The sequence below is a fragment of the Alexandromys fortis genome, unplaced genomic scaffold, assembly GCF_014885135.2.
Source record: "Alexandromys fortis isolate MF-2015 unplaced genomic scaffold, M_Fortis_MF-2015_v1.1 scaffold_142, whole genome shotgun sequence".
NCBI classification, from domain to species: Eukaryota; Metazoa; Chordata; class Mammalia; order Rodentia; family Cricetidae; genus Alexandromys; species Alexandromys fortis.
Window position 1 is genome coordinate 372,323 of NW_026068057.1, and position 26,107 is coordinate 398,429.

Genomic DNA, 26,107 nt, shown 5'->3' on the forward strand with positions numbered 1-26,107 from the left:
AGAAGAAGATTGTTGGCATATTAAGTTAACATAAGACTAAGCTCCTTTCCTTTTATTAAGGCTGGGCAAGGCAATCCAGTATGAGGAATAGGCTAACAGGAACCAGCCAAAGCAACAGGGACAGTTCCTACTTTCATTGTTAGGCGTGCCATAAGTAGACCAAGTTACACAACTTTCACACATATCAGAGGACCTAAATCAGTTCCATGGAGGCTTCCTGGGTTTTACTTTAGTCTCTGTGAGTTCCAATGATCTTGGTTAGTTTTTTTATTGGTTTTCTTGCGATGCCCTTGTCCTGTTTGACTCCTAAAATCTTTCCTCCTTCTATTCAGCAGAATTCCCTGAGTTCTGCCTAATGGTTGTCTGTGAGTCTCTGTTATTTCTTTCCATCAGTTACTGGATAAAGGCTCTGTGATGGCAACTGGGATAGTCACTAATCTGATCACAAGAGGTGGCCAGTTTAGGCTATGTATCCATTATTGCTAGGAGTCTTAACTGGGGTCATATTTGTAGATTTCCGGGAATTTCCCTTGTATCAGGTTTCGACCTGACCTTGGAAAGAACCTCTTCCAGTACTTTCCTTCTCCACTCATCAACCTGATCCTTCAAGTTCTCATCCCATCTTGCTACCAGTCCACAGAGAAGATCTTTTCTATTTCTCCTTCCCAGTGAGATCCACATGTCCCCTCCTTGTTACCTAGCCTCTCTGGGTCTGTGAATTGTAACATGGTTATGTTACAGCTAATTTATACTTATAAATGAATACATACAATGTTTGTATTTTTGGGTCTGGGTTATCTCACTTACAAATATTTTCTGTAGTTCCATCTATTTGCCTTCAAAGTTCCTGAAGTCCCCCAACCAAAGAATGGATAAAGAAAATGTGGAACACTTACATTGATTGGAGTGTTACTCAGAATTTTACTTTTGGTCACTTTACTGTTCTCAAATAGAAAATATGAATGCATATGGAATTCTGGGGTTCTTAAAATATTATTTTCAATACTTTATTTAAATATCTAAAGTGCCCAGCTATGAATAATAAGCAGGTATTTAGAAAAGAGATTGGGTTTCACATGAGACATATAGTTCTAAACACACACACACACGTGATAATAAACACAGGAAGTATTTTAAAGCATAATGATTAAGAGGGACAGTAGGCCACTGAAGAATTGAATATCGCTAGGAAGTTTTCTTTGAATGACACTAAATATAGTGTTTTATTTAGAGGTTATAAGTGCAGGAAAAATCAACAAAGACAATTTATGAAGAGAAACAGACAAATATTCAAAAGGGAGTAAGCATGTACAAACCAAGAAGAAGAGGAGTTTCTAAATGAAGAGGACATTTGAGAAGGTTATACTGAGTGGTGATCATAGACTCAGGAAGGTTGATGTCATTGTTGATGACATCAGAATATCTTTTTTAAAATACTTAAATTTTACAATTGTACCTCTATCTTAATTTAGGCTAAAGGAAAGCAGACTTCACTTGAATTTATTTGTAAATTTGAAATTCAATTATTAAGTGTCTAATGAGATACAACAGTGAGTGCAAACACGAAATCAGTGAACAGGACAAAAGAGAGCATATTTCCGGCCTCTTGAGTTTCCCCTCTCCATGATTTGACAAATAGCAATCAGTAGGGTAACAACTAAATTTGGTGAATTCATTATAAATGACAAATAGAGTAAAGAATGAATAACAGCTAACAGGAATGAGGGGAAGGCAAATGCCAAGGGAAGAAAAAAATAAAGCAAAACAAATAAACACAAAACATTACTATGCTTTAAGAGCAGAATTATTTTCAAGGATAATTTCTGAGCTAATTTTCACATGGAATTTATGATATTGAGGTCTTTGGTCCAAGGTTAGACATTATTAGTATATTACCTATATATGGAACTTCTGATTTTATTTTAATCTTATAGGTAAAATATCCATGAAAAATAAAAATACAACAGCCTGAATTTTGACAGTTAACTGAGGTCTGAAACATATTTACAAGTAAGTGAGAAACTGCTGCTCTCTGCCATATGGGAGTAGAAAGTTCTGGGAAAGCATTCCCACACAAATTTTTAAAGCTCTGAACAAGATACACAAAGCAATTATTTTCAGACAGAACAACATGAGCGCAGTGAAAATGTGATCTATAAGAATAAGGGAAACAGCATGATCAGTCGCAAAACAGGCTCTACTTTACTCAGATGTATACATACATACATACATACATACATACATACATACATACAATGTACCTACATGTACAAATAAACATATGCATGTGTTCCTACTTAAAAATAAGATAATCAAGTAGATCACTGCAATTTCACTGAATTGAGAAAACAGAAGACAAAGATTTATTTTCAGAGTAAACAGGTGAAAAAATGAATTTGTAGGAAAAACGATATATTAAAAACCCTCATAATCTACTCTGAGGTCCTTAAGCTACTTGGCTGCTTAACATGCTCACATACAATTGATAAGAGTACATGAAGCTAAGCAAAGGAAAATGATTCTGGAGAAAAACATGCACAAAATAAGAACCAAATCTTTTGTGCATTTAGAAAAAAATATATTAAGAGCATGTAATGGAAGGATCTTATTGAATGCCTCAGATGACTATTAGGGACTCCAGAGAGGCCACTTCAAAAATATGGACATAAACCAATTCCACAGTGCAGAAAATACTGACAAATGAAATGTGATCAGCTAGGGTACAAACATTTACGACCACCCTGTCAAGCCTTCACATCTCCACTCCTCCATATATCTAGGTAGGACAGCTCCTGGGATAAGTGGAAAAAGAACCATGTGCAAAGTTATTCCAGTTTCTAGCTACTTTGAATGAAGAGATAAAGCTTCTATGAACATAGTTGAACAAGTATCCTTGTGCTATGGTAGAGCATCCTTTGGGTTTATACTCAGGAGTGATATAGCTGAGTCTTGAGGTAAATGTATTCCCAATTTTCAGAAAAGTTGCCATATTAATTTCCAAAGTGGTTGTGTAAACATGCACTCTTACCAGCAGTGGAGAGTGTTACTCAGGTATAAAAACAATGACATCACAAAATTTGCTGGCAATGGATGGCAGTAAAAAAGATTATCCCGAAGGAATTAACCAGAAAGACAAACATAATCGGTGCCTAGGCCAACTGTCATCAGAGAGGCTTTATCCAGCAACTGAAGGAAACAGAGTCCAACAGCCAAACTTTAGACTGAGCTCTGGGAATCCTGCAGAAGATGGGGAGTAAGGATTGTCGAAACCAGAGAGGTCAAGGACACCACAAGAAAACCCACAGAATCAACTAACCTGTGTGTAATGTGGTTCATGGAGACTGAACTGCCAGCCAGGGAGCCTGCATGGGACTGCATTATGTTACTCTGGTATAGTTTGTTCGTCTAGTGGAACTCCTAAGAGTGTGAGCAGGGACTGTCTCTGACTCTGGTACCTGTTTTGGGAACCTTTCCTTCCTACTAGGTTGCCTCATCAAGCCTTACTGAAAAAGGAGATGCCTAGTCTTAACTGCAACTTGATAGACCATGGCTAGCTGATAACTCAAAAGACACCAGCCTTTTCTGTAGAAAAACAAAGGATGAAGAGAGGATGAAGGGAGGGGAAAGAGAGGAGAGAGGGAAAACATTGTCAGCATCAGGTTAACAGGCTGATCTTCTCATAATTTCTTAGAAGCCAGGTTCATAGTGACAGGGGGTTGGAATGGCAAAGAAAAAAAAAACTGACTTTGTCATGATGTGTCTCTCTGGAATTGTGTAGGCCCAAGTCTTATTTGAGTGTGGAGTGTTTACTCCTATGGTGTTCTCTGAGAGATATCTGAGATATAGGCAATGCTCTATTTTGCTTTATCTGGCTTGGTAGTCCACAATTACTTAGCTGATAACAGCATGCAAATTGATAAGTCTATTGATAAGAATGCTGAATTTGTTATGTTTTATCCTAATTTTATTATTTCTACTATTAAAAATTTCAAAGACATTGAAAAATAATTTGTGTTTGTTCAACTTTTTCGGGCAACTTCTTTTTTTGTCAAATATTTAGCCGATTTCTTTTTGTATTACTTTATAAATAATACCCTTCAAAATTTCCACTTTCTTCCCTCCTCCCGCTCCCCTCCAGCACCCCCACTCACCCTCCCCGTTTCTCTCCAATCCTAAGAGAGAGCAGGATACCCTGCCCTGTGGAAAGTGCCAGGCCCTCCCCACTCCATCCATGCTTAAGAACGTATGTATCCAAATAGAATGGGATCCCCAAAAGCCAGTACATGTAGTAGAGACAAATCCCAGTGCCATTATCATTGGCTTCTCAATCTTCCCCAATTGTCAGCCACATTCAGAGGGTCCAGTTTGCTCATTCTGTCCCAGTCCAGCTGGATTTGGTGAGTATCCACTAGCTCAGGCACTCTGTCTCAGTGGATGGACCAACCCCTAGTGGTCCTGACTTCCTTGCTAGTTCAACTCCTTAGCCATTGGCCAGCTTCTTAAAGAACTTTTTTTAGACTATTTGTTTCCTTTATTGCGATGATGTGTGATTAAAATGTGTCTGCATTTTCTACATGAAAATTCTGATTTACCCAGTCCAATTAGATATTGAGGGACACACAGCTTAAATCATTGTAAAATAACATAAAATAAATTGAAAAATATATTGCTATGTATTTTTTATATTATGGTTCTGTTCTATTTGGGTTTAAATTTTGTGTTTCTAATGAAGGAAAACATCATAACTCGATTATTTATAATATTGTAACGTCAAAATCATTCTATATTAAATAATTGATGTTCGTTTGAGAGTCATTAGTAGTGATGTTAGTGTTCTCAAGAATTGTATGTGCTCATGGAAATGCCTGTGTGCCCTGATGCCATCCTGACCTAGTGTTAACCAGCTTTTGTGTAAGTTGTTTTCACTGTTTTGTTCAAGCTGCTACAGTCCTAGAGCAAAATAAAATGCATCACTCATAAGTAGCAGATTAAGGAAGCCTGAGGTCAAAGTGCAAGCACATCCAGTGTCTGACTAAAAGTGACTTTTTGGTTCCTAGTAAATGTGTTCTTGGCTAAAGAACAAGTTGTTATAAGGGGTCCTGGGAGGCTTCTAGGTTTTCTTTTATAAAAACTCTACCTTTTCTTTGTAAGAATACCATTGATGGGAGGGGACCTGAGGACTTTTTAATGTTCCATGTCCTGATGAATTCAGAGAATTAAGAAAGCAACATAAATACCCTGGGTTGAGATCACAAAAATAAAGTAAAATAAAATGTATATATCAGTTACCAAGTATTGACAACAGGCTCTCCTTTCTGTATTGCCATATTCAACCCAATATATCTACTTTTATCACACATTGATGGGAGAGGTTATTTTCATCTTCTTTGTCCTAGAAACTACTGATGAATTGAATTTTCTTTATTTCCACTGTCCACTAAGGCAGCTCCTAGTCATCCGTGGCTCTAAATATGTGATGGGTGGCTAGTGTATCTAAAGAAATTCATTTACTTAATTAAACTTGAACATCAATATGAATCTATTGGCTACTCAATGGCAATGCTAACCCACAACATCCATTTCTGGAAACTACCTGGTAATAAAATATCTTATTTTCTATTAATCTGCCCTAAATTTATACAATGGCTTAAGTGCAAGATTTTTACATTGAAAATGTATTTGCAATTTGATTTTCATAGCATCCTTACATTCCTAGTACATTTAATTCCAACTGTTTCTCATCACTGTACACACACACGTATGCACATATACACTGTTGAATATAAAAATAGAATAAATGTTTTAACTTTTACTGTTGTATGAACAATATGATGTTTTCTGCTTGGGTTGTCACTGTAGTTGCTTATTTTGTTTTCTTCAAATTTTCAAATAAATTTATATGAGAAATTCCTATTGTTTATGTGGGGACTGTCATTATGACTAATACTGGACCCATTCTTTTATGATTCTGGCTATGCTTAATATTGTTTAGCAACTGTTCTCTCAGTCTCTAATGTCCTATCATTTAGTATTTCTGATTAAATTAGAAATTAGATCCTATATGTAAATAGTAAGTGTTCCCAAAAAGAAAATTTCAGCTAAACATGATGGTAAAAGATTGTAATCACAGTTCTGAGATAGAAGTAGGAATATTAGAAGTTCAAATCCATACCCATGTGCATAGTAAGTTTGAATACAGTGTGAAATATAGAAGACACTGACCCAAAACATCAAAACCAAAATCAAGATGATATCAGTAGTTTTAATATTTAAACTTTAACCATAGATGTGATTATCTGATAAATTAGTTACCTTACTATTTTTATTCTGTATTATCAATTTAATACTCTATTGCTAAATTTATTCTTAGGATATTTTTGGATATCTTATCATTTCAGGATCATCAAACAATTTTGAGAGCATGGGCTGTGAAGGATTTTGCTCCAAATTGTCCTTTGTATGTTCAGATATTAAAACCCGAAAATAAATTCCACATTAAATTTGCAGGTAAGCTTTGGTCTTTACTGACAGTCTTCGAATTCTTCCATGAAATTCCTCCAGACTCTTTTGCTATTTATTGTTTACATTTATAAAGTGGGTGACAATTCATTAACTCATGGTCCTGAAGGGCAGGAAAGATTCTCTTTTAATTATTTACTTAAAATATAAGAATTCCTCAGATGCAATAATATAATATTTGGGATGAATCTTTCTTTTGTCATTTAACTTGCTGTTTTTATCACCAGAGTTTACCGTGCATGTTTTTAAGTTTATTTGTATTTTTATTTATTTTTTTTAAATTTATTAAGCCTTTTACTTAAGCAAATACATGTTTACATCATTTTCTCATTCTCAAAGAAGCTGGGAATAAGTTTAATGTTCAGTTCTCTGCTGTATTTATTACTCAAAACACAAATTACCTTAATCTATAGTATATTACAGTGTGATACATTAATATACAATCTTTAATTTGAGTTATAGACTTAAAATAATTCAAGCAAAATTTAAATCTTCTGTTTTGTGGCTTTAGAGACACTATTTTAAAGGGGTACATTGGCTAGGGAGATCATGCTTTGCATCATTAGTTAATTGAACAATAAAAGTATGTTAAATTATTTTTTTCCTAAATGCTTCTGTGAGAGAAAGGCACAATTTTGTGTCCAATCAATAATTCATGTACTTTTCTCCGCAATCCGGCGTGTTCTGTATTTTGTTTATTTTGTTTTAAGTTGCCTCAACAATCAAAGCTTAAATGGTTATTAAAATGTAAGTCCTTTAAGCAACATGACACAAGTTATTTTGTACACAATGTGTCCACATAAGTTAAATGCAACTTGTTGGTTTATTATACTGAAATAAACATTATAAATTAATTTTAAATAATAAGAAACTAATGAGGTGGTGTTACCGAGTTAGTTCTACCATGTCCTGACCGTATCACAAATGACTTAATCAGTTGCTTTTCAGAAAATGTATATAGGACAACCTAAAACACCGACTCTTTATGTTGTGTATTATTACACTTTGTAAGATCTTTAGAAAATACTCATTGCAGGAGGTCTGATTGGAGTGGTCTGAGGTGGTGGTTCCAAGGCTAACAAAGCTGAAAAATAGACATGAGAATCATTCAAGAAAGATGCCTTTGTGAAGGAAATGGAAAAGTATATGGGAAGTACCTCATTAGAGTTTTTCCATAATCCTGTTTGCTGTAAACATTCATATTTTTAATTGTTATTGTCAAATTTAAAACAACATATTAGGGTAGCATTAATGAATGATCAGTAATCAAAATATTAAAGTTTTTAATCTGAAAAGCTCAGGTATGCAAATTACTATTCAGAGTGATGCTTTCCTTTCTTACTGAAAAGTTGCCTCTGTTCCACCATATAGGGTTAGTGGTGAGGATTAAAATATATTTGGAAAACTTAACAATCTATTGAATAATAATTAAATCATCAGGCAATAGCTGCAGGTAGTATGAAAAGCAACCCATAATTTTGAATGTGAGATAATACATACTCAGAGGCTATATGCACTCTTTTGCACTTTCCTTATACGTTCATCAATAATATGCTTCCCATAGATTGATCACATGTGTTGAAATAGTCTATAAGCAAGTCAGGTGCTACAGAAACTATTCTGTTGATTTTCTTTCAGATATTTCACTTGACATTATGATTATAAACCTACCAAGATGAGTCCATTATTTCAAAACTCTCTTCCAAGGGCTCATCTCAATATTTCTTATTTTGACACATGTTGAAATTCTGCTTAATAGTGCTTTAAGATTTTTTATAGTTGAGATTACAACATTTCAGATGGGAGTCTTTTTTATAGTATTAAAGATAAAAGCATTATAGTTTCACTACAATGTCATAAAAATATTAAAGCTGATGTATGAAACTCGCAAATTAGTTTAATTCATTTCATAGCTCAGCAAGAGTTTGAGAAGTAACACACTTTTCATAATAACATTCAATGGATTAAACTGTCAGCTTGGATAGTATATTGCTAAAAAGATGGTCCCCAAGGAGCCAAACTTCATTCCACTAGTATGTGGTCTTTTAGCATCTGTGCTGCGTGTGAAGATGTTCTGTTTAGCGCCTTGTATGAAAGGAAAGAAAGGAAATATAAGACCCATCCATCCTTGTGCCTGATGGGTATCTCCCAGGAGGTACCCCAAAGTAGTAATTATTTTGTATATATTTTCATATCTCAGATGTCCGGTGGAAATTAACAGTTTCTTTGCTCAAATGAAGAAATGCTAACTTTCTTTTACAATCAATTTTTTAATATTTTTTTCGTTTTGGGGTTATTTTTGTCAGATTTGTTAGATTAAATTCAAATGATAATTTAGCTTTAGTTATGTTATGTTATGTTAAATCTATTTTCATTGAAAAAGGTTTTCAGTAATTTTGTATTGTGACAATTGGCACTGAAGCCTATAACACATATTATTGCAGCATTCTATAAATAAGAGTGATGGAGAATCTGGCTGTGTGACGTCTTTACTTTACTTCAAGTTTACCTAATAATTCTAGAGAAGCATCTCCTGATCAATATTCAATCTAATAACATGCATAGAAAATTTATGCCTCCATACTGTTGAGGACCTCAAAAATTACTTCTCTTCAGTTGAAAAACCCTGGTTGGAAAAATGCAAAAATAAAAGTTCAGATATAGACATATAACTACAGAACATTTAGTCATACTGAAATAAATCTCATGATTGCCTTTTCTGTTTACATTCCAAACTTGTTTAAAAGCCTGGAAACACATGTGCACAGACCAACAGACACTTACAGACAGACAGTCACAGACACCATACATACTATAAGAGGAATGAGAGAGAGAGAGAGAGAGAGAGAGAGAGAGAGAGAGAGAGAGAGAGAGAGAGAGAGATGCTTCTATTTCCTGCTAGAAAGGAGAAAACCTTGAATGAATTCCAATAAGCTTTATAAACACACTGCATTCTTTTACTCATGAGCTTCATCTACAAGTTCTTTCTTTCTTAGCTGATGAAGTTACTTGCCTTTTAATTGCAAGGAGGATGAATGTTGTAGGATAATGTTATAGGGATGACCTGCAGGTAAGCTTAGGTAACTATGTAATCCCATTACCCCCAGTAAAATGTTAGATGCTCTGCACACACTCATACCTCTTTTCTTTCTCATCCGATTTTAAGTCGGAGAAAAGATTGCAAACTCAATTAGCTAATGAAATTATGAATTCTCCATAAATTTTATTTTTGGTATATTAAGATATTTTGTATGTAACATAATCTGACTGTAGTTAATGAATGAAAATCACACCCATATTTCCAAGTGTTTACTGAATGAAATACTTTCTACTTCACAACTACAACAAATCCAAAGTATGAATCATTCACTACAGTTGTGGGAGTTAGCTCTCCACTAATTACAAAGCATAATTATAATAAGAAGTTAGATGTGGAAAAAAGTAAACATACATTTTACAGTACTTTTGACAGTGTTATAAGAATGAATTTTTATTAGCATGACTACAGTTGCAAAGACATTATTGTAAATAATGCATGCGTACAACTCTTATGTTATGGAGAAATAGTTTGATTTAAAAATATGAAGATTATATTTCATCTTAGACACTATGTGGATTTTTTTTCTTTTTGTAAACCCTTAGATGTTTCAGTACCTCACTTTTGCCCATGCAGAAAAGAGAGTGTGGAATATCTCCAAGCAATATAAATATTGGAAATTAACTTAGCTGTTTCTAAATAGCATATGGTTATGCAGGCTTGACTTTCTCCAAATGGTAAAGTGTGATATTTTCAAGCAGAGTGATTTCTCATTTCCCATGTCACACCCACATAGACATTATCTTAAACTTTGCTTCTGCAACCTGCTTAAGAACACAACGCCTTGAATGTCTGTACTTTCAAAATATAGAACATAAGAACTTTGAAATTCTTGATGTTTCTAAATGGAACACTAACTATTCAACAGAAGGCCATGTTCAGTACTCTCTAGAGAATCTTTTGTTGTTTTGAAAAATTCAGCTGCACTTTACTGGTTATTAAGTAATGAAAGTTTTTTTTCCAGTCTATATTTTCTGATTCTTAGCAATTTGTTTTATTTGCTTAAACTTTCTGTGCATAAATACAGATACACAGATGCACATACTACACACAGACAAACATACCCACATGTTCAGATACTTGTATGTTAAACATACATACCTACACACATATCTACAAAGACACACATGTACAGGCATCCATATATAAACACATATAAACATATACACATAAATCCATGTATGAACGCAATAGATTCATACTTTAGCAAGATTCTCCAGAGAAGAAGGTTGCTCAACTTCATAGAGCTATACTAACAATTTTAATGCACGAACAGATTAATAATAATACTATTTATCTAGTGCATATTCATGGTTTTAATATTTGCAATACACTCTTAATTCTACATTTTAAAATTCAGTATTTTCTGAACATTTCTTGTAAATTTTTGTTAAATACTTTACATTAAAATACCTTTAACTTTAGATATGTTAACTATTGTACAGAACTCATGTACACCCTCAGTTTTTTACAGATTATAAATTTCATATCTTATATACCATCCCATGTTTTGTCTAAAAAAATAAGTTATGACTATATATGTTTTTTAAGTAAAATATATTCTTGGATATCACTTTTGCTTGTCAATTTTTTTAAAAGGAGAGCATTTTCTTTTCATCTTTGTGGCCTTTGCAATTTTGGTAAATGTTTTTATAAATTAGCCATCCCTCTAAGTTTTTTAACACCTGAATAAATTGGTCTTGCAAAATAGGTTTATCAGGTAGTGTTTTTGTAGGCCACTTATAATTTAATTAACTTATTGCACTTTTATAATTCCTTTCTTACAATTTTCAAATGTTTTTATAATTCTCAAATACTCAAACTCTCATGAGGTTCTGTGCAGAGTAAAATATTTTGTCACATTTGGAAATTTTCCAGTGTATTCTGTTTAGGGCTGAACTGCAGTCTTCAGTTGTTGACTTCATCCTTTTGTTCACATGGTTTGTAAAAAGTAGTTACTTGTTCTTTCTTTCTCCTTTATTTACTTGTTCAAGATGCATCTGAGATCCCTTGTAAGAGAAATCTGTTGTCTCCACTAATGATAAGTGTGCGCAGCATGATTGATAAGTGTGCAGGGTGTGCTCTGTATTTGGAAGAAAGTATAATTCATTTGCATCATACTCTAAAATTATGAGTGAGGTAAGATGTCAGGAAACTGTTTCTAGTCACTATCTCTTTGGAGACTTAAATCTATCATGTCTCCATCTATATGCTTTAGCTTCTGTGGCTAGTTTTTGATGATTTCTTCATATTTTTTTTTTACCCCAGGAAAACTCTTCAGAATAAACAAACAGGACGTGACAGATATTATGAGATGTTTTATTAACGCATTACTGATTGTCTTGGACAGTCTTATCATTCTTCAAAAACACTTAAAATTGTGCCTTAATAATTATCATGTACTAATGAATTGGAATTTTTCTGGAAGCAATGAGATGTTAACAATAGTCAGAGGAAAGCACATACAATTTAAACTAGATAAAAAAAAAAAAAAAACTCACTCCAGGGAATATGAAGTGAAGTGGCGAGGTTAAAAAGCACTCCTGGGAGCAATTTTTTTAGGAATCTATTATGGCTATTCAGGTGAAAGATGCTGAGAAATTTAATTGAGGTGTGAAAATAGAGAGATTGAGGACAGATTCCTAAACCATTTCATTTATTTCTTCATCGATTGTGAGAACTGAGGAGAGTGGGGAAGCATTGTTTTTTCTTTGCAGCTATAAGGTTTTAAATCTTCACAGTTGATAAGATATCTAACATATCTATTTGCTAATTGATTAATAGCTGCTTCAGTGTCTCTACATTAGGTTCTGTGAATCTGCTATGCTTCATCTATCGATGGATTATGCAATGCCTGACTCTCTGTGTGTTTTCAGTGCATTAAACAGAAAACATAGAACTCTAATAAGGATATTTAGAGTTAATAGCATATAATTCCATACTATTAATACAAGACATTTCAAAATGTATTAAGTAGCTTCTGTCTGGATGCACACATTCAAAGAAGTCTCTTGTTGAAATATACATGGAAGAATTCTAAAAGAATCCATAAGTAAGGCAAAGAAAACTGAAAAATAAATATTTCATGTATATTTTTTGGATGTTAGTTTTTTACTCCATAAAGAGAAAAATCTGTGAAATAAAAGAATAAGGAGAACTATCCCCAGAACTCAAGGAGGTCAGGGAGAATTTCACACTCAGAGACTTGATGGAAGGGACACTGGACATTTGGTAATTGATGTGCCCAGAAACACTGAACGATACTTATAGTGAAGTTACTCTAAATCGATTTGTTTTATCTTTGCTTTGAGATGTATTAAAATACTATTCTAATGTTAATTTAAAATACTATGAAATAATTTTCCTTTAGTTTCATAGTTTCTCATGAGTGGTTATCTGAGATAACTGATCAAGACTGAGCAATGGAAACATCTCATCTGAGGATAGACTTCATTTTCAATGAGAGCACTTGTTAGAAGGTAGTGGTTCTTGACTGATCTAAAACTGGGGATTCTTCTTCTAGAAGTAATATTCAATTCTCCACCATGTGGTTTAGTAGTTGAACTGGCACAATCTATGATAACTGAATACACACAGTTATTTTTATTGATCAATGCAATAGGATTGAAATAAAATTCACAGAATTTCTGGGTGTTATATGTTCTCACCAGAAGAATATGTATATTTCATAGCTCTGAATGCACTTACATTTAGAGCAGAATCTATTAAGCAAGAAACATGAGAAATTTTACATTGCAGTCCATTCGATCACCATTTGTAATAAGCTTTTACTCTGTGAAAGAAAATGAATAACATTGTTTTGTTTTGATTCTGTTTATGTTTCTGTCCAATATGTCTTTCCTAAAAGATGTCTGATTTCTATAATCAAAATTCAGAGCTGGGGTGGTTTAGTTAGTGTTTCTGTTTACTGCTTTCCAAAGAACTGTTACCTAGCAACTATATGGGGAAATCTTGCAGCTTTAAGTCATACAAAAGCATAGAAAATAAAATTATGCAGACATTTAAAAACACCTTACTGAAACATAATTGTCACAATTGCAAATAATGCATGACATTTTTGGAGGGAGGTTCTATGGGATGTCTTTGGTCAAAGATTTCAAAAGATGTAATCTACTCCCTGGCACTGGAAGTTTTACTCGATGGCATAAGATGTCTAGTTGGGGCATTGTTTTCCCATTAAATTACTTTCATATATATATAAGATATATATATATCTTTGGAAGCTAAAGTATATAAAGCCCAGAAGCTGTAGTAGTATGCACTAGTAGGTTTCCATGTCTTTTCAAAGTTACTTTGTATTAGTTGTCCCTCATCATATTCCTTTTGTTTACTCTGATCTTCTATTTCTCTCCTCAATTATTCTTACTACTATAGCTTCCTTTTGTCTCTTTATCACACTATATTATATTTACCCTACTTTGGAAGATTCTCCCCTGTCACCTTGCTTTTTCTAAGCTAGGTACCCTTTGCAGTTATTTGGATTTAAACACACATTTCTAAACTTTGCAAAAAGCAAAAAGCTCTGTTTTTGTGTCTAGAATTCCTTTCTAAGCCCTCTCAGGTTTTAAGTGGATTTTAGTTGGACACATGATTGCCAATTTGTTGTAAGAAGGTCTGCTTGTTGGTTCCTGGCTGCTCAGCCCCAAAATAAAGACACAGAAACTATATTATTTAAAACACTACTTGACCTATTAGCTCTAACTTCTTATAGGCTAGCTCTTACATTTTAATTTAACCCATTTCTTGTAATCTGTGTATTGTCATGTGGTTGTGGCTTACCAGATAAAGTTTGGTCTGGCCCCAGTGGGACTAAATGGCTTCTCTCAGACTCCATTCTTCTTTCTCCCAGCATTCAGTTTAGGTTCCCCCTGCCTAGCTCTGTTCCCCTATAGCTCTGCAATAGGCCCAAAGTAGTTCTTTATTTACCAATGGTATTCACAGCATTCAGAGGGGAAACCTACATCACACAATATTAATTCTACTGATTCAATAGCATACACGTTACTTCTCAATTTGTTCCACAAAATAGAAATAGAAGGAATATATCCTGTTATTTCTTATGAAGCCACTATTACCCACATAACAAAACCAATGATACAAACAAAAAATTGTGCAGACCAAATATCCCTAATAAACATAAATGCAAAAATTCTCAATAATATACTTGCAAACTGAATTCAACATATCAAAACATTATCTATCATGATCACATTGATGCAGGGATGGTATAAATATGCATAAATCTTTAAATGTAATCTACCACATAAGCTGATTAAAATAGAACAGCTGAAGACCACCTCATTAGATGAAGGGCTATGGCTATGTCTAAAATCTCTTCATGATAAAAGTTCCTGAGACAACAAATCTACAAGGGATATACCTCAACAAAATAAGCACAATTTACTGCAAGTTTATAGTCAATATCATCTTAAATTGAGATGGACTCTCAGCATTTCTACTAATATCAGACAAAGTGATGTGGGATTACCCACTGTGTGCTGTGAAAATGCTTTATAACTATTGGTTAATAAAGAAGTTGCTTTGAAAGTGACTAACAATCTGGCAATATAAGTGAAACAATCATTGAAATTTCCTGCTTCATAGAAAAGTCTGCATGATACTATGGGCCTGTAGGCTGAAAATGATTTCCCCAATATTACAGAAGAATTTTGGGTGACTGCCCATGCAGTGAGATATCTCTGTCAATTCTTGAGTTTTGAAAGTTGATTATAGTACACTTCCTGTTTACTTAGGTAATATTATATCCTTTGGGGTCTTTGATGGAATTGAAAAAAGATAGCTATAATTATAAAAGATAGATTATATATAAAACTTTAGACTCACAAAGATAGGATAGATGATAGAGTGTTTTCTTAATTTGTCAAATGTAAATGGACTAAACATTGTAATTATAATTCTTGCTTGATAACTGGTTTTTATATGTAATTTACTATGTTAAAGTTAAAATCTTTCTTTTTATTTAGACAAGGGATACATTTTCTTTTGTGAGATACCTCTCTGTATGCTGTGAAAATGTTTGTTTGTTTGTTTTTACCTTGGTTAATAAAGAAGCTGCTTTGTGCCTATAGCAGGGTAAAATATAGTCAGGCTGTATGAGATATAGAGAAAAAGAAGGTGGAATCAGAGAGAAACCATGTAGCTGCTGAAGGAGACAGATGCCGGCCACTAGACAGAACCTTACTGGTAAACCGCGAGCCTTTAATATCAAAATATATTTTAAATATAAAATAATAGAAATGGGTTAATTAAAGGTATAAGAACTAGCTAGTAATATGCCTAAATAGTAGGCCAAGCAGTGTTTTGATTAATACAGTTTTTGTGTGATTATTTCGGGTCTGGGAAGCTAGGAAACAAATGAGAAGCCTCCATCTACAACAAAGGATTTTCCCTATATGCCTAGTACTTGAAGTCCCAGTTGGAATAATAAGGGAATTGAACTAGACATCTACAGGAAGAGAAGGAAAGATGAAATAGGACTAAAAAAAGTCAAAGGATCTCTATTCATTTATTTGGTTTTATACATAAACTACACCAATAATTCAACCAGGTTTCTTCTAAAGCTATAAACATATTCAGTAAAGTATAGGATACAAATTTAACACACAAAGTAAGTTGCCTGTCTATACACAGATGGTGTTTGTTATACATAAATGGACTGAACAAGAAATCAGGAAACAATACCTTTCACAAGAGCCTCAAAATATCTTGGACTGTCTCTCAAAAAAATTGTATGATATTTGTGTTTTTGTTAGGTAGTCTTTGGCTCTTGCAGAGAGAACTGTCAGTTTCATGAATAAAGTTTCTATGTGGAATTGGAGTTGCATATATTATAGGGATTTTTTTAACTACATAATTGACATATATTATGATACCTTGTGGCTTTTGCAGACATACTTTCTTTTCTTTTACCCACATCCCTCCTTCGCATGGAGAAACTCATTCTCTCCCTACTAAAGAGACCCACTTTCCTTTTCCTCATATTAGATCACTTGTATGAGTGTATGTGGATGTGGTTGTGCATGGATGCCAGAAATCAGTCTTGGATGTGCTTCTCAGGAAACTGTACTCTTTGGTGCTTGAGAAGGTAGTCTCAATGGCTTGAGATTTGCCAAAGAGGCTAGGTTCACTGGTCAGCTGTCACTCTTATCTCTGCTTAAATGTGTGTCTCACTTCATTAGGCTTTTTTCCCCTATGTATCTTGGGATTGAAATTAGGTCTTCATGTTTGTAAGACAATCGTTTTACCAAATGAGCAATATTCCTGGCTTTTCTGCATTTTAGTGAAACTAAAGGGAAAAAAAATCACAAGAAAACAACAGATTATCTGCAATCTCTAGTTTGCCACCTTCTTCCTAATCATTTCCATCTATTTGACTAAGAGAATACAGCCATAGTAAGAAAAGCATAACTTGAATAAACCTCCACAAGGACATCCCAGCTTGTATTCATCCCCATATGTTCTGCCTGTTCTCCTGTTGTTAGAGATGAACATTTTTAGCTGCCATATGACACAGAAGGTACATAGGAATGGTGCATTATGTTAGGAAGTTGTCTAAGTTCTGACTGTTGGTGAGTGATATGCTGAGGATTTTGCAAATACCTACTTGTTTTTATAACTTATGAGAATCCACTTGACACACGAAGAAGCCTGTGCAATGAGACTAATGCTGACAAAAAAAAAAAAAAAGCCTGTCATCCTGCCCCGCATGCTGGTCAGCAATCACAGTTGTTATTGCACTCTTTTAATGGTTCTATTCTTACTGAATTTTAATTTACGAATACCACATATGATTGACTGGCCTGATTGGTCAGCAGGATTAAGTAGGTTAGCAGGTTTCAGAGCACAGGTGACTTACATGACATCAAATCACATTAGGAAGATGGCATTAGCCCAGAAGAGTAACTCAGTTTCATTTGTTGGCAAGGTCTGTGTGTGTGTGTGTGTGTGTGTGTGTGTGTAGAGTGTAGTGCTTTTGTCTTTGTGATTCACGTATGCAGGGTGTGGAGGTCAGAGGACATCATCAACAATTTTGCTCTATCACTCTATGCCACATTCCTTGAGACAGGTTCCCTTATTGAATCCGAAGCTCACTGTTTGGGCTAAAATGACTAGTTGCTAAGTTCTCGGTATCCTTGTCCCAAGGGATCACAGAAACACATGGATAGCCTGGTTCCTTTGCTACTTAGTTTTTTATGTGCTTAAACTTGGGCTTATAAAAACATAGCTGCATAACCAGTTCTTTTATCCACTGAGTCATATCTTTAGCCCTCATATAGGAAAAATTCTTATATCAAAAAAAAAGTTTTTGCTTTTTTTTTTTTTTTTAAAAAAAAAGGTTTGGTTGGTTGGTTTGTTTATTCCCCATATATTAAGTGACTAAGTACCATATTTGTCTTTCTGGATTACCTAATAAGGGTAGGTATTTTTTCCCTAGTTCTATTCATTTACCTGAGATTTTCATGATTTCAATTTTTAAAGGATAAATAATACTTCACTGTATAATGTAGCACATTTTCTTTATTCATTTGTCTGACAAAGGGCATCTAGGTTGTTCCAAATTTCCGGCTATTATTAACAGAGCAGCAATGAGCACTGTTGAACAAGTGTCTCTGTGGTACTGTGAAATGTCCTTTGCATATATACCCAAGATTGTTATAGCTAGAACTTGAGGTAGATCAATTTCCATGTTTCTAAGAAACCACCTCACTTATTTCCATAGTGATGTTAAAAATTGCAATCCCACCAGCAATTTATGGGCATTACCTTGACTCCACATCCTCGCCAGTGTTACCCATAACTTGTTTTCATTGATCTTAGCAATCCTGACTAGTGTAAAATGAAATCTCAAAGTAATATTGATTGGCTTTTTCCTAGTATCTAAGCATGTTTAAGATGTATTTAAGTCTTTCCTAGCCATTTGAGAATTTTCTGCTTAGATCTGCATCCTATTTTTAAATTGGGTTGTTTTCTGATATCCAGGGTTTTTTGGTGTTCATTATATATCTGGAAATTAGTCCTCTATTTTAGGCTTTACTTGTTGAACAAGGAGTTCTGTATTCATTGTTCATGCTTGCCAGCCTTGTGCAGCTCCTTTGTACAGTAAGTACTTTTAACACTTCTTTTACTAAAAAATGTTGGGCAGATATGCATAATAATGAAACATGAATTGTTCCTATGTAAGTGTTGAAGTAAAATAGACAAGAAAATGCAATATAAAGAGGGAGGCTTGCACCCATAGCCACGCCAGTAATGGATGCTGTCACTAGTAGGAAATAGTGATTGAATATAATGAAGTAATATTAGGGAGTCACATGCTATGCTAAAGACAGTAAAGTACATCTTAGTTTACATGCATTTTTTCCCCAGTAGATAATTCAGAATGTGACACTGAAATACTGCAGATCCTACTTTATGTTAGTGTGGTGGTACTTCTAGCAGATGTGCTTTAAGCTTGAAGGGCTGGTGGGTACTACAAGTCTTTATCTGAGGAAAAGTGTCATGTGTGGATTTTAATATATTAGCAGAATAAAAAATAATACAGCTTTTGAGTGAAAAAAGTGCTCATCATACAATTGTACCATAGTCATTCATTAAAATTCTGATAACTATTGAACAAAAAAAGGCCACAATACCTCATTCTTAACCATTGAAGGAAAACATGATGAAACATTTCCAAAGCCTCACCCATGTACTACAGTTTCCAAGTTGTTCTATTTGAGGAAATATGGTTATGCCTTTTAGTGAAAATCGATAACTGCTTGTGGTGGTGCATATGGTAATCAAGCTTCCAAACTTTCTGTTACAGTTTAGATTTTTAAAAGTCCTGTCTTATGTTATATTATGAAGTGTGTATATATTTTGCAGATCATATGTTGCAAGTGTTAGTTTAAAATCATGGTCCCCTATGCATTTTAAAGATATGAGTCTAAAGCAACTGCATTCTGCCTTTTAACATCTTTGTTGCCTTCCTCTCACAGATTAGACATGCACATTCAAAAATTATTTTGAGAAATATCGAGAGGGTGGTTTAAATACACTGTTCTTTTGCAAATATTCAGTACAGATCTCAATATTCAAATTGGAGTTAGAATCTGATCCCCTTTTGCAAAACATTAAATATCATTGCTATGTATTTTTAAAATCTTCCTCAAATTCCATTTAAACAAACTGATAATCTGAAGGGGGAAGAGAGGAAGGGAGAAAGGGGCTAAGGGAGTGAAAGATGCAGTAGTTATTACCAGATACTTCATGCCTATTAGACTAAATTCTGAGGTATAACTAGTGTAATATTTCTCGTGTGAATTGTAACAAAAAGAAATGGAAGCAACATTTAAACAAAATCAAAACTAATAAGCAGTGATCTTTTCTTTTATATGCTCAACCACATTAACTAGAAATCATATTGCTATAATTTGTAGCAGAGCCATTGCTACCTTATTTCTGAAGTCACTCGTTCTTGATTGCATGGTACTTATGCTTGTTTGACAAACGACTTCAATCGTCATCTCTTTCTGTTAGCTAAAATTTCTATCTCCTGTCTAAGAATGTATATATTTCTTTAGAAATTTACTAGGTTCTCAATTTCTAATACTAATGTTTAAATACTTTGCTTGGGGTTGGTTGCTTTTAGATTAACAATAGTTTATTTCCTTTGCTAAAAGTATGCTTTATGTAGAAAATCAAGTAAGTGTCATATTAGGGCATCATTCTTATATGGTGACAATGTAATTTGTCTCCCACAGATGTGGTGGCACTTCTCTCTATCATCCTTTCTAGCACTCTTTTTCTTTTATGTCACTGAGTTCTAGGCACCACTTGCTAACTTTAACTGGACCCTACCCAGCTTTGAGTTTAGGAACCTTATGTTATTTACAGTGCTGTTTTTATTTTAATAATACTTTTAGACATCATTACATTGGCTCTGATAGTATAAAGCATGTTACTTGTGCTTATCAGATAGCATACCACATATTTTAAAAATTTTGAAGTGTAATACTGTCTGCTTATGATTTTAGAAAACCAATATTATTGGATTTGTGATCCTGAAAGGTGGAGGTTCATAGGACCTTCACCAATCACCTGAAAAGTCTTCCAGACTGCAACTCAAACCAAATGTTGCTCTCCTCCTTGCACAGGCAGTTTCAACATCTTATCAAGGTTCCCCGTTTTGTCAGGATTAGAATTCTACCTTCAGAGCCCCGCAACCGTCATGAAATCATTCTCCATCACTATATCTTACAAAATGTTTTTCTGGAAATAGCATTGCACTTGAAAAAACAACCCTAAAATAAGTATGTTTATACTGAGACTTTTGCAATTTTATGCATTGTTCTATTTTTATATTTAAACATAATACCCTCAAAAGGTAAATTAGAATAATTTTTTACCTATTTTATTTCAAACAGATCATGTTGTTTGTGAAGAGGAGTTTAAATACGCCATGTTAGCTTTAAACTGTATATGCCCAGCTACATCTACACTTATTACACTACTGGTTCATACCTCTAGAGGGCAGTAAGTATATTTTTTCTTAAGATAATTTAATTGGTAGTTGTGTGATATAGACCTATAGTAAACCAAAATATACAAATAGTTATTTGTCTACATTTGTTTTTGTTTGCATTATCTTCATTTGAAATACATGAATAATATAAGAGGCCTAAGACATGAATAGAGTTGATCTTACTGGTTATTAATCTTATTCACTAATTTTGTTATAATTTTTATAAACAACATTCTAAGTTTCAACATTGTTTCATGGGTTTATAGTTAGTTTCCATGAATAATACTTTTATAGTAAATAAAATTTTCCTGAAGAGATTTTATGAATAATAAGGTCTTAAATAAATGTTATGATAAAACTTTGTGTTCATAATTGATCTCAAAATTGTGCTTTTCTACCTATTAATAGTTATATGAGTATACCATATTATGTACATTTCAGGTAGTTGGAAACAAGCAATAAAACATTTTGGAATTGTTTTGTATATTATTATAGTTTCAAATATACAGAATTTGTTTTGATTTGGATGATAAAAGAAAATTTGGGGAGTGAATGAATATGTTGCTTTAACTTTAGAACACAAATGCTGTACTGAAATCCATTTTGCTTTCTATCAATGACTTGGTATTGAAGGCAAAATGTTGATTATCTAACTATATTCTACTTTGTGCTTTTGGTCCAGGTGGGTTGTTTGATTGCTTATTTGTTTCTCCAAAACTTAAATGATTGCTATTTAACTGAACTACTAAAGCAAAAAGATTACAATGCATAATTTCTTTTCCAGAAAGTATGGTAATTAGAAGGAGTCACTAATAGAAAAACAGAAAATGCTCAGTGGCACTGTAAAGTAGACTTCACCATCTTGTCTCTAATTGCGTTTCTTTTCTGCTGAGATGAAAAAGAGTCCCACAGGAGAAATTTATACAAATTCTTAATAGAAATATTTGTATTCTGCATGTTCACAAGGGTTTAATTTCAGCAATGACAGTAGAGAGATCATGGGTGGGATGGTTTATTTTCAAAAATACTCAGTCGTTTGATCCAGTTAAAGTACAGAAAATAATTAGACATGAATTAATTGAATAGAGACATTATCAGGTGTATCAATATTTTTCATACTAGTTTTGTCTTCGAATATTAGAACTATAATGTTGAACTTTTAGTCCAACTTCACTGCTGTTCATACAGAGGAAAATTCATTAACATTGTTTTTTGGTTTTAATTTTTTATTTATTTTATTTATTTACTTATTTTTAGGCACTGCTCTGTCTGATTAAAAATAGGCACAAGTCATTAATTCTATATATTCCATTAAACTTTTCTTTATTAAAACTACTTTTTTAACATAATTAAGTATTTCAATTCAGTAAGTTGCCCTTTCAACTATAAATTTCATTGAAGAATCATAGCTGAGTTTTAATTCATAGGCCAGGAAGTTCCTCCAGTAATGTGTAAAGTTTATTATTTGAATATAGTCATATTATCTGTCACTAGCAATTTTTAATTAGAAAAAAATTGCATAGAACCCTGTTAACAATGTATTTCCTTCTTTTCAGTCTTGACCAGCCACTAATCTACTCCTGTTTCCATTTTCGCCAGTTCTAGACCATTCTTTGTGCCATGTGTTGCTGGTTTGGCTTCCATCACTTAGAGTGACATTTTCAAAATCCATACATATTGACACACAATAACCGGTATTCTTAATTTTGATGGTATGCTACCACAGGAGAGACTACATTTCATTTTTCTCTTTAACGCATGATCAGTATGGGTTGTTTATAACCTCTGAAAGACACTGGTTTACTGTTATACATGCTTTCGTTTCATCCATTTTGGCAGAGTAGAATATCTAGATCACGCAGTCACTCTGTTAATCATATGTTGGATATGTAAGGATATTATAAATAGATTACAGTATTTTCAGTCTTACTAGCAAAGTATCAGGGTTCCAATTTTATGACAGTTACTTCAGTACTTACCATCTTCACTTTTGCTCTCAAATTATCATAGGTGGGTTTGAAGATGCCTCACTGTGTCTCTAACTTGCATTTATAATACTCATGTATAACTATATTGAGCACAACTTTATGTGCTTTTTGGTATGTAAAAAAAAGTACTGTTACATATACCCTTGAAAATAGTTATTTTGCATAATGGATAAAAGAAAATTATTACAGGAGAGAAATATTCATGATATATAATATGAAAAATATCTTCGAATTTATCTACAAACATTTACTAACTTTAATTAACTTGTGAATGTGTGTGTGTGTGTTTGTATGTGCCAATGCAAGGAAGTATATAGACAGAAATAAGAGGGAACTTATTGCAGTCAGTTCTCTCCTCTTCTTGCATCATGTTGGTTCTGGGTACCAAACTCTGGTTGTCAAGCTAGTCAATTCTAACCTGCCCGCATTAAGCTATCTTACTGCTCCAAATGGCTTTTATTTTACTATATATTATTAGTTCTTATGTTCATAAGAAATGTCAGCACAGATATCATATAGCACGTATTACTCAATTTGTCTTTGTAAGATTGTACATTTATTAAAGCAAATACAAACAATACCTAAGGATACAATCTAAAATTACTTCATGAAGCAAATATTTTTCCTAGAGAAATAAAATTCACAATCTAGGAAGATTGAGAAATATTGGACTAAAAGCTTTTTCGTAATTGCTTTTCTTTCCTTTTTATTTGAAGCAGTTTATAGGTTAAATGTTTCCACATACTCTTATTAGTACTTTAAGTAATTTTTTTTTGAGTTTTAGTTCACTTCTCAGATAAGGTCTTACCATTAGTATAAATACTACCATTTGGGTTATTTGACCTCTTTGAATTGTCTACTAACATTATTTTTCTGATATTGCACCCTATCAAAATATCCTGTTATATATCATATATTTATGGCTTTCTTCTTCTCAGCTTCTTCTAATATGGAGATTAATGCCGGTATAATCACATGATTTTTAAGAACAAATAAAAGCAATAGATACAAATATATAGATGTGCAGCTGTATATGTCTGTTAGAATATACTACACAGAATTTTCCATAGTTTCAAGAGATTCTAGAAGCAAGGGAATCCTGTTGAACAATGATGAAAGCTTGCTTCTTAAATATTTTTATAATGTAAAAGGAATGGTACATATTGTTGATTAAGGACAAGGGTCAGAAAATTAGAACACAGTCCTAGAAACTCTGATGGAGAACAAGGACTTGCTTGGTGTGAGGGTCAGTAAAATGACATGAGCTTCAAATTAAAACATTTTCTAGTGGGCTGCAAAATACATAACAAAATGTGTTTAAATCTGTTAAATAAAACAAATATCAGGAGTCCACACTGGTATAATAAAAACTTTAAAAGGTGAAAGAAAATTATAACTTCCTTTCTAAAGAGTTCCAATATTAAGTATAGAAAAATGAAAATATGTAAAGCTAACCTTAGGAAAAAGTCATGTAAATATTGTCCTTCTACCAATATTTGCTAATAGTACCACACATAGTAGTGGGTGGAATTTCAAGGAGAAGTAGAGCAACCATGTTCTTGATAACTCTCCTAGATGTTTATTAGCCACCATCTTAAAACTTGCAGTTTTACAGGAGGAACCTGAATAACATACTGTGAACAAATTATTACTATAAATATCACCAAGAAAAATTATTACTATAAATATCACTGAAACATCTCACAGCCATCCCCAGCATCCACAAAAGACCTAGCTTCATTTTTTTTTTTTTTTGATTTTTCTTCCAACACTTTTCCCTTCTGAGAAGATAGCAGGAAAATCTACATAGAAAACTTGCATGCAATCACTGGCTCATAGACTTCAAAATATCACTGTAGTAAAAGAAGTAAAGGCTGAAGATTTTGTATTTTATCATCTTATATAGGTTAATTTGAAAAAAGTTTAAATACTTATAATATTCTGTTTTGACTGGGAGCATTCACTCAGTGAAAGCTTTCAGAAAATATTTATTTGGAGAAAACAATCACCAAGGCAAAATTGGAGGCAAATGGTGCTTGCTATGTCCTGATGCTCAGAGACTGTGTGCTACCCTGAACAGAGCATGCAACTCTTCTCTACTAAGTAAGTAGGCCAATGACCTCAAGTGAGAAATTAGCCATAAGGCATCCCCTGTGCATTTTACCTAATATCCACACATTCACCATATTTCAATGCCCAAGAGAAAAAAAAAAAACAGAAAAATCAACTATTTGTCTTCAGGAAATGGTCCAAAGAAAGCCACCAGGGAATGAAGAAAAGAATGAGGGAGATGTAGAAAATGAGTGAGAGGCTTTGCCTTTTCCTGAGCTTGCTGCAGAGCCCAGGGATTCAGCTGCCACATGGGTGGAAAAGAAAGTTTCTCAGAAGTAATAGGGATTATAATTATCATCCTGACTGCCAGAAAGGAAAGGAAGGAAAGGGTGGGAGACGGTGCTCAAAAGGACTATCTTTAGCTACATAGAAAGGTTCACACTCAGAACTGTGACAGAAGACTGTATTTTGTAATCTGGAAAATCTAGTTCAGTGTTTAGAATAGAGAACCAGTGACAGTGTGGCAATGAGGGAGGTTGTGATTTAACTTTAAAGTTTCTCTCTCTCTCTCTCTCTCTCTCTCTCTCTCTCTCTCTCTCTCTCTCTCTCTCTCTCCCTCAATCTGTGTTTGTGTGTCTCGTGCAAACACATGCATAAACACGCTCTCATACACACATACACACCTTAGAGTTTGAATATGTTTGCTTGCCATGTATCAGCTAAGCTAAATTGGCAAATAAAGGCTAAACTTTACTTGTTAGATGTGTACCTAAGCGGATCAAGTGCTTGCTTAGCAGGCACGGATTCCTGGGTTCTACCAACAGAAGCAAATTTAAAACTTAACAAGTTTCTTCTTTGTGCACATGTACAATCCCACCATTTGTATGATAGAAGCAGATGGTCAGA

At 33.6% G+C, this 26,107-nt stretch overlaps 1 protein-coding gene across 1 annotated transcript in view; it reads left to right on the plus strand.

Annotated features, from left to right (window-relative positions):
* Positions 1–26,107, plus strand: part of Kcnt2 (potassium sodium-activated channel subfamily T member 2) — a 351,264-nt gene that overhangs the window by 223,458 nt on the left and 101,699 nt on the right. The window contains exons 12-13 of the mRNA XM_050119976.1: positions 6,399–6,507; positions 21,064–21,172. Of these exons, the coding sequence (XP_049975933.1) occupies positions 6,399–6,507; positions 21,064–21,172 (218 nt within the window). The remainder of the gene's footprint in view (positions 1–6,398; positions 6,508–21,063; positions 21,173–26,107) is intronic.